This window comes from Bos grunniens, chromosome 25 (genome assembly GCF_055505025.1).
Source record: "Bos grunniens cultivar Pamir isolate PY7600 chromosome 25, Bosgru_T2T1.0, whole genome shotgun sequence".
In the NCBI taxonomy this organism is placed as follows: Eukaryota; Metazoa; Chordata; class Mammalia; order Artiodactyla; family Bovidae; genus Bos; species Bos grunniens.
This window is the reverse complement of record NC_141189.1, coordinates 25,893,656-25,906,123: the sequence shown is the minus strand read 5'-3', so window position 1 is coordinate 25,906,123 and position 12,468 is coordinate 25,893,656. Positions and strand designations below refer to the sequence as shown.

Sequence of the window (12,468 nt, the reverse complement as noted above, 5' to 3'; positions counted from 1 at the left end):
GATACTCTGTCCCCTGTTGGCCATCACAGTCAGAGTTTTCTCCAGCATTAAAAACCAAATTTTAGTGGTTGAGCACCTGATGAAGCGGTTGGTTTGAGTTTATGGGCCAAGTTGTGGCAATCATATGTATCTTTGGGCACTCGGCTTGAAGTAAAGTGATGAACAGGACAGTCCATGCTATTTAAAGAACTTTCTGCCACACCCTGAAGCATTTTTACGTAGCTGTGAACTACAATTCATATTGTACTACAAGACAGGAAAAACTTAAACATAAAAGTTTTCTCTGCCCTTTGGCCTCCTCTCTGCCCGCACTGTGCATTGTACATCTGCGTTATTCATCGACCAAACCTCCCCATTGGCAGAAACACCTACTCAGTTCTAAAGATCAGTATTCTCCCAACATCAACAGGACAACTCCCGAGGAGATAACTTCCCTTCTTGATCCTGTAAGGCGCCATGATGACCCAAGACCCACTACTGTACTGCTAAATTGTGAAGCTGTTGTTATCATTGAAGGTACTTCCCTCTGTCTCAAAAACTTTTATAACCATGCTTGACCTCCAACCAAGAGAACAATTCTTGGAGCTTTCTGAGAGGCTGTTCCTAGGTTATAATCCTCAATCTGGCTCAAATAAAACTTTCCATTTCTTTCTTTTTAATTATTGTCTTTATTTTTTAATATAAATTCATTTATTTTAATTGGAGGCTAATTACTTTACAATATTGTATGTTTTCCCATACATCAACATGAATCCACCACAGGTGTACATGTGTTCCCCATCCTGAACCACCCCCCCACCTCTCTCCCCCTCCCCTCCCTCTGGGTCATCCCAGTGCACCAGCCCTGAGCATCCTGTATCATGCATTGAACCTGGACTGGCAATTCATTTCACATATGATTTTATACATGTTTCAATTTCTTTCTTACATCAGCTGATTGATTTTTTTGGTCATAGCTGAATCCCAACAATTTAAATTTTCATATGATATGGTTCTAATACAGTCATTTAAAAAGTCTGTCCTTTAAGAGTATGTCCTTCCACTCTGTTCCAGGTTTAAGTAGCCATTTTCTTCTGAGGAGAAATGGATAGAAATGATATTCACAAGAAGGATTTCTTTCTTGAAGTGCTAAGAGCAAAGTGAAAACTCAGCGATCCCAAGCCTCTCAAATGTGGGCACGGCTTTTATCTGCTTCATGCCCCGTTATCTCCCCAGTGCCTGGCACAAGAATCACTCACTGAATAAATATTTGTTGAATTCACTTCACAGGCCTGTGAAATCTGAAGGGCTGGGGAGAATAAAAGCCTGCAGCAAGATACGAGAAGTCCTTACTGACCCCATGGACTGCATGGTACCCGGCCCCAAACAGGTGTCCTGTGATCATCTGCTCAGGACACGGTTGTCAAGGCATTCCCACCAACAGGAGCAGACGGCAACCTGGCAGGGATGCCCCAGGGTCATCCCCGCTCCATAAACTTCACTTGGGACATCTTTCCCACAAGGACGGAAAGCATGTGATGCCCCTCGAAAGCCAAGAGGAACTGTGTGTTTTGACCCCCAAGGGAGGGACACTGTGGCTTTGCATCTCTGTTGGATGAGGAAAAAAAGACACCAAAAAGAAACAAAGCAGAGAGGAGCCCAGAACTGCCAAGGGTACAGGGTCTTTCAGAAAAGACATCAAGGGTGCTGTAGCTACTGACTTAATGACGAGCCGGTCTGGTGGAACCTTCTGACCTGGAAAAGATGCCCGGTTTTTAATACTGGTCTCTTTTTGGTGGTATCTTAACCCCTCCACAGGCATCCAAATCTCTACCATTTAGTTTTCTTATCAGAGTTGAACAGCAAAGCCCCATCCCTAAACTGAACCTCACAAAGCTTAGAATTTGGCTATTTGTACCTCTAAGATGGTTCAGGAGAATGTACTTGGAAATGAAGTTAGGATATATGGAAATGGGTGGAAACTGTTCAGGTCTGGAATACAGTTGGAGTGCTTTTAATTTATGTGAATTTTGCAGGTAACCTGCCCATCTACGCTTGAGTCTGGAGCACATGCCCCCATCTTGGTGCGTATGAGATGGAAGCCGGTAATCTGCTGTCCCCTTCAACATGGCCCCAAGAAACAACCCCTTACAGTGCTCAACCAGAGACACAGTGGTGGGATCCAGCTTTGGAAAAAATAAGCTAGGTGTACAGAGAGACTGTACAGGCTTCTCAGGTGGCTCAGTGGTAAAGAATCCACCTGCAATGCAGGAGACACAGGAGACGCAGGTTCGATCCCTGGGTGGGAAGATCCCTTGGAGGAGGAAATGGCAACCGACTCTAGTGTTCTTGCCTGGGAAATCCCACGGACAGAGGAACCCCAGACGGCCACAGTCCATGGGTTTGCAAAGAGTCGGACACAACTTACTGACTGAGCACATGCAGACAATACAGTGCTGTATATTCCAGGAATTTAAGAAACTAGTCCAAAGGTATCTTTGCCAGTACGTGGATTTCATCGTCCCTGCTGATGCCGGAACCTGCCCTGTTGCATTTCCACACGGGAAAGGATGGGGAGAATGAACACACAGCCCATTTTCTGTGAAACCTGCAGCAACTCTCATCCTCTGGGACGTTTTGGTCAATTGCAGCTTGGGGTGCTCTCGTTGGCGGGTCTGGTGGTCTTTGTCTGACCCTGTGAACACACCATAGGCGTACATGTGATTTCTGAGTCTTTGAAAGCTGGCATCACCAGTGACCTTGGGAGCAGCCTTCCCAAATGCCTCCTCGGCTCAGTCTGCTGGTGCCGGGGATGGGCATGAAAGGATGCCCCCCGTACTCCCCGCTGTCGGGCCCTCCCCGACCACACCGGGCTGCCCTGAGCCTGGGCAGCAGCTTGTTTGTGGCAGGGCACTCTGGCCATCAGCTTCACAAAATGCCGAGCTGCTTTTGTGCTCCTTCCACAGAAACAGAGGCCCTTCACTTTCCTCCTTTGTTAAAGGCGCCTGGAGAGGAAAGCAACAGTGAATTAGGCCATCTTTTTATAGCCTCTCCAAAGGTTAGGCTTTCTTCTGCAGCTGAAAGTGGCCCATGACACACTGCGGGCATCAAAGGGATGGATTATCAGCCTGGCCTTCATGTCAGGGCTGTGCTGAGCACATACTCTACCTCGCTTTTCTTTGGCCAAGCCACCCAGGGCTCAGTTTGATGTGTTTCATTTCTGCTCCTGTGTGACACAGCCCACCAACACCCCCAGCCTGTAGGAGGCCTTGAACAATACTCACGCCCTTCCTCTGGGGTGAGCCATCAGGACCGTGCCAGATGTGAAGTGGGTGATTCAGTCCCATGAATCAAGTCCCAAATCCAAACTGGGTCCAGCTTGTCACAGCACAGAGAGGGACCAAGAGCCCAGCATCCATGCATGTCCAGTCATTTTACAGGACAGTCCTCATGCTGCTGTGTGGCTTTTGATCACTTGCAGGTGGGTTACTGATGATTCACTTACCATCCATTGACTCAGAACAGACTTATTGACCACCTACTATGTGCCATGCTCTTCTGTAAGTGCCAGAGATGCACTCAGTGGACAAAACACAGATCTCAGCCATCCTGGGCTGACATTGTAGAGAAGATCCTGGAATTTATTGACTCAGACACTCTTGAGGGAAAATGTTGCCACAGATAAGTAGGCAGGGCAACAGGCACTGACCAGGGCATCCTGGCAAACCACAGGGGACATATGCGGTGTTATAAGAGCTTGTTTGTAGTGGACACAGTCAGGTGCTCCTATAGTGGGAAGAACAGGCATTCTGGAGGTAAGCCGTGCTGGGTTTCAGTCCCCACTCAGCGACTTTCTCACTGGGTCTCATCAACTCTGTGTCTCTGGTTTTCTGGTCTTCAGGTTCCCTGGGTAGTAGGATTAAGTGAAGAAACACATGGAGGGCACTTTGCACATGGGTTGGAGTTTAGAATCTATTGGTTTCCCCTAACTCAATTCAATGCCACCCACCCCCCAAACACACACACAACACACCTACACACATGTATAAATCTAATAAGTTACTCTTGAATACCTAAAGTAGTTTACTTAGATTTGCATGAAACTTTGTTTCTGCTAGAGGAAAAGGAGGATAAGATCAGTGAGAAAATCATAATAAGCACTATATTTATTGAAGGTTTTCTACAAATGCTAAGTCGTTTTCATGTTCATTGTGTTTCATAATCCTTACAATCTCTGTGAAGCAGGTCATGTTTTTGTTGACCCATTTTAAAGATAAGGACAGTAAGGTCTACATCAGGGGTCAGCAAATATTTTCTGTAAAGGGCCAGCCAGAGAGTTAAGTATTTTGGGTTTTGAGGGTCCAGCTATTTATTTTGCATGGTACCAAGAAAGCAGTCATGTTTAACTTATATGCAGAGTACATCATGAGAAATGCTGGGCTGGATGAGGCACAAGATGAAATCGAGATTTCCGGGAAATATCAATAACCTCAGATATGCAGATGACACCACCCTTACAGCAGAAAGTGAAGAAGAACTAAAGAGCCTCTTGATGAAAGTGAAAGAGGAGAGTGGAAAAGTTGGCTTAAAACTCAACATTCAGAAAACTAAGATCATGGTACCTGGTCCCATCACTTCATGGCAAATAGATGGGAAAGCAAGGGAAACAAAATCACTGAAGATGGTGACTGCAGCCATGAAATTAAAAGACACTTGCTCCTTGGAATAAAAGTTATGACCAACCTAGACCGCATATTAAAAAGCAGAGACATTACCTTGCTAACAAAGGTCCATCTAGTCAAAGCTTTGGTTTTTCCAGTAGTCATGTATGGATGTGAGAGTTGGACTATAAAGAAAGCTGAGCACTGAAGAATTGGTGCTTTTGAACTGTGGTGTTGGAGAAGACTCTTGAGAGTCTCTTGGACTGCAAGGAGATCCAACCAGTCCATCCTAAAGGAAATCAGTCCTGAATATTCATTGGAAGAACTGATGTTGAAGATGAAACTCCAGTACTTTGGCCACCTGATGTGAATAACTGACTCATTGGAAAAGACCCTGATGCTGGGAAAGATTGAAGGCAGGAGAAGGGGACAACAGAGGATGAGATGGTTGGGTGGCATCACCAACTCAATGGACGTGAAATTGAGTGAACTCCGGGAGTTGGTGATGGACAGGGAGGCCTCCATGGGTTTGCAAAGAGTCAGACACGACTGAGCGACTGAACTGAACTGAACTGAACTGAAGCAGAAGGTGTGACTGGACTGTGATCCAATAAAACTTTATTTATAACAACAGCTACTCCAGCTCAAGATGGCGGTATAGAAGGATGTGGGCTCATCTCCTCCTGCAAGAGCACAAAAATTGCAGCTAGCTAATGAACAACCATCGACAGGAGGATGCTGGAATCCACCAGAAAAAGATACCGCACATCCAAAGACAAAGAAGAAGCTGCAGCAAGATGGTAGGAGGGGTGCAATCATGATAAAATCAAATCCTATACCCACCAGGTGGGTGACCTGCAGACTGAAGAACAATAATACCAAAGAAATTCTCACACTGTTGTGAAGGTTCTGAACCCCACGTCAGGCTTCCCAGCCTGGAGATTTGACAAAGGGACTGGGATTCTCCAGGGAATCTGGCCTTGAGGGCCAGGGGGATTTGATTGTAGGACTTCCAGAAGACTGGGGGAAACAGAGTTTTGTCTTGGAGGGTGCAAACAAAATTTTGCACACACCAAGACCCAGAGAAGAAGAGCAATGACCTCACAGAAGACTGAATCAAAACTACCTGCTAGTGTTGGAGGGCTTCCTGCTGAGGCACGGGTGGGCAGGGGCTCACAACAGAGACAGGCACTTGGCATAAACCCTCTTGGAGTTCACCATTAACCCTACTATAGAGCCTGTAGACCCTAGGGCTGGGTTGCCTCAGGCCAAACAACTACCAGGGAGGGAGAGCAACCCCACTCATCAGCAGATAATTGGATTAAAGCTTTACTGAGCAAGGACCTGCCCACCAGAGCAAGACCCAGTTTTCCCCAGTTACTCCCACTGGGCTTCCCCAGTGGCTCAGCGGTAAAGAATCTACCTGCAGTGTAGGAGATGCAGTAGAATCAGGTTCGATCCCTGGGTTGGGAAGATCCCTAGAGAAGGAAATGGCAACCTACTCCAGTATTCTTGCCTGGAAAATCCCATGGACAGAGGAGCCTGGTGGGCTATAGTCCATAGGGTGGCGAAGAGTCGGACATGACTGAAGCGACTTAGCATGCACGCATGCAGTCACTCCCATCAAGAACCTTACACAAGCCTCTTAGCCTCAGCCGTCAGAGGGCATACAGAAGGAGCAAAGAGAAGCATAGTCTCACAGCGGCTAAAACAAAAACCATATTACAGAAAGTTAATCACGATGAAAAGCAGAAAGTTATATCCCAGATGAAAGGACAAGATAAAACCCCAGAAAAACAACTAAATGTGGTGATAGGCAATCTTCCAGAAAAGGAGTTCAGAATAATGATAGTGAAGATGATCCAGGATCTCAGGAAAAGAATGGAGGCAAAGACTGAGAAGATGCAAGAAATGTTTACCAAAGACCTACAAGAACTAAAGAACGAACAAACAGAGATGAATAATACACTAGAAGATATCAATAGCAGAATAACTGAGGCAGAAGAACAGATAAATGACCTGGAGGATAGAATGGTGGGAATCACTGCTGCAGAACAGAATATAGAAAAAAGAATTAAAATAAATGAAGACAGCCTAAGAGACCTCTGGGACAACATTAAATACACCAACATTTGCATTATAGGGGTCCCAGAAGGAGAAGAGAGAGAGAGAACCTGAGAAAATATTCAAAGAGATAATAGCCGAAAACTTCCCTATCATGGGAAAGGAAATAGTCAACCAAGTCCAGGAAGCACAGAGAGTGCCAGGCAGGATAAAGCCAAGGAGGAACACACTGAGACACATAGTAATCAAACTAACAAAAATTAAAGACAAAGATAAAATGTTAAAAGCATCAAGGGAAGAAGGACAAATAACACAAGGGAACTCCTGTTAGGCTGTTCAGAGGATTTATCAACAGAAATGCTACAAGGCAGAAGGCAATGGCATGAAATATTTAAAGTGATGAAAGGGGAGAACCTGCAACCAAGAACACTCTACCCAGAAAGACTCCCCTTAAGATTTGATAGAGAAATCAAAAGCTTTCCAGACAAGCAAAAATTAAGAGAATTCAGCACCACCAAACTAGCTTTACAGAAAATGCTAAAGGGACTTCTCTAGGTGGAAACACAAGAGAAAGAAAAGACCTACAGAAAATAAACCCAAAACAATTATGAAAACAAATGGTAATAGGATCATACATATCAATCACTATTTTAAATGTAAATGGATTAAATGCACCTATCAAAATACACAGACTGCCTGAGTGGGTGAAAATTTGTGCATGTATGCACTTCCACTTACCACATCACTCTGCCTAAACCCCCAAATTGTATGTAATTATTTTATATTTTAAGTCAATCATGTTCCCATTATGGCTTGCAATTATAAATATATTTTTTAAGTTTATATTTATATATTTATATTTTATTTTTATTTTATATTTATATTTTATAATTTTGATTGTAAAAACTGATAAACATCTTTTACTATTGTGATTATAGAGCTATTACTCACTTAATACCATTGTATCATGACTGGTCAACAGAAAAATAATAGAATTCCATATCACCAAAACTAGGATCTAATAGAAAAACCTGCAATCATTTCTTAAAATCCAGATGTATATCATAATTATCTTAGAATCTTTTGAAAAATACAAATGCCCAGGTATTGTTTTTTTTTCTCCAGCACTCCAGTATGTTTCTAATGAACAGCCATGTTGAGAAACAACAGGACTATATGATGATCTTTTACTTTTATCTAGTTTGTTTCTCTTTTTCTATTTCATATTCAGTGCTCCCATTTCATTTAGGTCATGTTCAATTTCTCCATCTCTTCCTTTTTTTATTTTTGATGTTCTTCCTCAAGGTTTATCAAGCATTGTAGAAAAGCTTCTGTATACATATATATATATATATAATACTTTTTACAAAACATGAATTTTTGCCTAACTAAAAAAATTATGACATTTGGATTCTATTTGTTTGACAGTATGAATAGAATGCTGCTGCTGCTGCTGCTGCTAAGTCGCTTCAGTCGTGCCTGACTCTGTGCGACCCCAGAGACGGAAGCCCACCAGGTTCCCCCGTCCCTGGGATTCTCCAGGCAAGAACACTGGAGTGCGTTGCCATTTCCTACTCCAATGCATGAAAGTGAAAAATGAAAGGGAAGTCGTTCAGTCGTGTCCGACTCTTAGCGACCCCATGGACCACAGCCTACCAGGCTCCTCCATCCATGGGATTTTCCAGGCAAGAGTACTGGAGTGGGGTGCCATTGCCTTCTCTGGGACAGAATGCTAGATTTCTAATTAAAAATAGATATGCAACAAGCAACAATGGTTTACTGTATAGCATAGGGAACTACATTCAATATCTTGTAATAACTTATGATGGAAAATAATTTCAAAAATAATATATGTGTATTTGTATAACTGAATTACCTTGCTGTGTACTTGAAGCATTGTAAGTCAACTAGACTTCAATAAATTACATATATATTAAAAAAAAAAAGCTAGATCTGGCTTTTTGGCCATAGTTTGTGGAAACCTTTGACCTACAGATGTGACTTCCAGGTCAAGCTCGTCAGGCTGGTGGAGGATGAACAACATTGATACACACTGTTCTGCATCTTGGTTTTGCTCCACTACTGTGTTTTTTGGGATATGTTTCCATATCACATTAAACAGCCATCTCATTCTTTTTAATTGCTGCAGAGCAATCCCTGGCAGTTAAATCATGGTTTGTTTAGTTGATCCTCTTCTAATCAATGGATGAAGTTCTACCTTCTGGTCTGGAGGTAGGTTACATTTTTTGCTAACACAAATATGATGACACAAATCTTTCACAAAGTCATTTTGCTCCAGGGGAACTGTATCTTCAGAGTAGATTTCTAGGAGGGGGATTGGGGCTTCCAGCTTCTAAGACATGTTGCAGGAAACTAGAGTCTTTTGAAGAAGCCGTGTGAAGACGGGCGATCCAAGAACTGTAGAACCTTCCTTCATCCCATGCTTAGCTTGCTGAGCTCCCATGCTGGCAAGCACCAAACACCATGATTAGCCTCCAGATAAAGGTAACTCTAGGAGTCAATGAATTACTAAATTGCTATACTGGGACAGGTGAACTTTTATCAATTCTGCCTTCTTGATCTTGAAACTAATTTCTTCACAAATGGCAACCCACTCCAGTATTTTGCCTGGAGAATCCCATGGACAGAGGAGCCTGGCGGTCTACAGTCCACAGGGTCACAAAGAGTCGGACACGACTGAGTGACTTCACACACACACATTCATCTAAAGCAGAAATCTAAACTGTGAGCTTCCTGAGAAAAGAGACTGTCTTAGTCCACAGTGAGTGCCTGATTCATCCATTCATTCACAGATATGTATCAAGTACCCACAATGGGTCCTATACTGTGCTAGATCTGGGACTACAGTGATAACAGGAGAGACAAGGTCCCTGGTCTTGGGAGGCTAAAGTCTGGTGGGGCTTGGAGACAAGGCTGTGATAAGCGCTTTGACATAGGACAGATAGAGCATTACAGGAACCCATAGAAGGGAATTCAGGTGGAGGGTTGGCAATCAGAGAAAGCCTTCTTGAAAAAGGAGGTCTACCCTAAGACTTGAAGCCATTCACTAAAAGTGTCAGTTAGGGTCGATAACTTTTGGCTGCTATTAGCAGAAACCAAAAGTAACAATGGCTTAAACATGATAAGCCATGTTTATAAGCCTGAAAGTCCACCTTTCAGGTCAGAAGGTGGACTGTCCAGAAATGGTGGTGGCAGTATTGTGGTCACCGGGGATCTAGAAGTCTTCTATCTTTTGGGGTTGTCATCCTTAGCCAGGGCTTTCATCCCCAACAATGCCTCATAGTTCACAATAACTTCTGGAGTAAGCCATCATATCCATATTCCAGGCTGGAAGCAAGAGTTAGGAGCAGGTAAAAAGGACCAGGTCCAGCTGTCTGCTCCATTCCTAAGGAGCTTTCTGAAAGTCTCACCTAAGAACTTCTGTTTATATTTCACTGACCTCTGCATAGACCCTGGGCACATCCAGGTGCACTGTAGAGAGAGACAACATCCTTTGCGTTGAGCCCATCAAAGAGACAGTGACATCAGGTAAGAGATGATGGTGGCCACTCCTTGGGAAGAGGTGATGGTGGTGCAGAGAAAATGGAATGGTTTTGCATTTTTTCAAACCTGATAAAACTTCCAGATAATCTCCAGCTTTGCTCAAGTCTACTTAGGAATCAATACCAAAGGCAGAGTCTCCTTTTTAGAGTGATTAATTCCCTCCCTTATCTCTGTTTAGAAGACAAAGAAGGAAATGGAGAAGAGGAAGACAAGACTTCCTGCCACTGGAGAATGGATGACCCCAACCACTGACCCAAGGTGATTTAATAGTCTGAATGCCCCCCCGGGCTCCTAGGGATGAGTAAACATGATGCTCTATGGAACTGCAAGGAGGCAACCATGGCCCAAGTTGTCCCTTCTTCGAGTGGCTTTCTTAAGATCCCCTTCCCTCAGATGGGAATAAAACATGAGGTAGGGAGTGACCCTTAGGAGTCAGGACTCAGCCTTAGCTGATTCCAGGATGGGTGTCTTTTTCTCCCTGTCTGAAGAGGCTTTCTCTCCCCTTCCCATCTTTTCTATACTTTAGGCCCTGCTTTGCTTAATGGCATTATATTGGAAAATGTAGATAATTTTCCCTTGAATACTATCTTATCCTCCCCAATAAACACTTAACACTGTTAGTATTTAGCACCCTTATCCCCTTGACTTGCTTGGGACTGCAAAAATACTTTATGTCGGTACACCTTGACCAATACCAATAACTTTCTATTTTCTAATTTCATATACAGTAACTCTTCAAATACCTCAAATATTTCCATGGTCCTCTTGAACCTTAAATCGTTATTAAATGTCGTGGATTTTAAAAAGATGGGTGAAAGTGAAGCTGAAAGTGTTAGTTGTTCAGTCGTGTCCAACTCTTTGTGACCCCATGGACTGTAGCCAGCCAGGCTCCTCTGTCCATATAATCCTCCAGGCAAGAATACTGGAGCAGGGTGCCACGCCCTTCTCCAGGGAACCTCCTTGACCCAGGGATGGAACCTGTGTCTCCTGTGGTTTCCACATTGGCAGGCAGGTTCTTTACCATCAAGAACCACCAGGGGATGGTGATTCCAATGAGAGGCCTCTCCACCTGCCAAGGAAAGGGAGCCAAGAGCAATTCGAGGAGGTTAAATTATACATCTTGAGATTCATTCCATGTTGAGGCTGAGGCTGAAGACAGAGGCAAGGACAGATTTGGCCTCTGGTTTTGGCAACTGGTGGAGCTTTTAATCTCCAACAACTGTCACTTTATCTGGCACAGGGCAGACGCTGAATTCGTATTTGTGAATGAAAGACAACTTCACAAACCAGTCTCTTCCTTGATTTGATTTCCTTATTTTTGTCCTATATTCTGATTGGTTTCCTAGTCATCCAGCCCGAAACTCCCCACTGACTCATCTTTCTTTTCGGTTCTGTGTTAGTCAGGGTTCTCCAGGGAAGCAGAACCAAGAGGACGCATAGCGAGACAGGAAGAGACTCATGTGATCGGGGAGGCTGACGAGGGCCAGGATCTGCAGATAGCAAGTCAGAGACCCAGGAGAGCCAATGGCGCGGTTCTCTGTCGAGTCTGATGACTCCAGACCCAAGAAGGGCCAGTGTTTCCATCTGAGTCCAAAGGCAGAAGGTTGCTGTCCCAGCTCAGCAGCCAGGCAGGAGGAGTCTCCTCCTTCATTTGGGAGGGTCAGCCTGTTCTTCTAATCAGGCTTTCAGCTGATTGGATGAAGCCCACACACAGGAGGGTGGGCACCTGCTTCACTCATCCAAGTGTTAATCTCAACCAAAAGACCCCTCACAGACACACCCAGAATCACATCTGACCAAATGTCTGGGCACCCCGAGACCCAGTCAAGTGGGCACATAAAGTTGACCATCAAGAATCCTTTCTGATTAGCCAACAAGTCCTGCCCTTCTTCTTTCCACGCCGTCAGTATCCTGCCAGGAAAGAGAGGCACACATATCGGTGGAGTGAGAGAAGGGACTGAACGACGGGACTGTTCAGAAAAGTGAGGACCAGACGAAGGGAATTCAGGATGGTGATGCGCCAGGGACCCGGGAGCGTCAGAGTTGCCATGACCTCTGGGATTGTGCCGGTAGAGCAGGTGTGACTGGAACTGCTCAAAACATGTGACATGTATTATCTTTAAAAACCTCCATGGTTGCTTTTATTCACATACCATACAATTCACAGATAAAAGATGTACAATTCACTGACTTTTGGTAG

The 12,468-nt window shown here is 44.2% G+C and overlaps 1 protein-coding gene across 5 annotated transcripts in view; it reads right to left on the bottom strand.

Moving 5' to 3' along the window:
* Positions 1-644: 644 nt before the first annotated feature.
* Positions 645-12,468, bottom strand: part of COQ7 (coenzyme Q7, hydroxylase) — a 36,901-nt gene continuing 25,077 nt past the window's right edge. For 3 of the 5 annotated variants that reach the window (XR_015154667.1, XR_015154665.1, XR_015154666.1), the window contains exons 6-7: positions 3,264-3,885; positions 645-2,674 (exon numbers count right to left, since the gene is read on the bottom strand). Coding sequence is in view for 2 of the 5 variants with exons in the window: in XM_086375554.1 (XP_086231680.1) it covers positions 3,877-3,885 (9 nt within the window). In the remaining 3 variants the exon portion in view is untranslated. Of the gene's footprint in view, positions 3,886-12,468 lie in introns of all 5 variants that reach the window. The other 2 variants (XM_086375554.1, XM_086375559.1) reach the window with 2 other exon arrangements.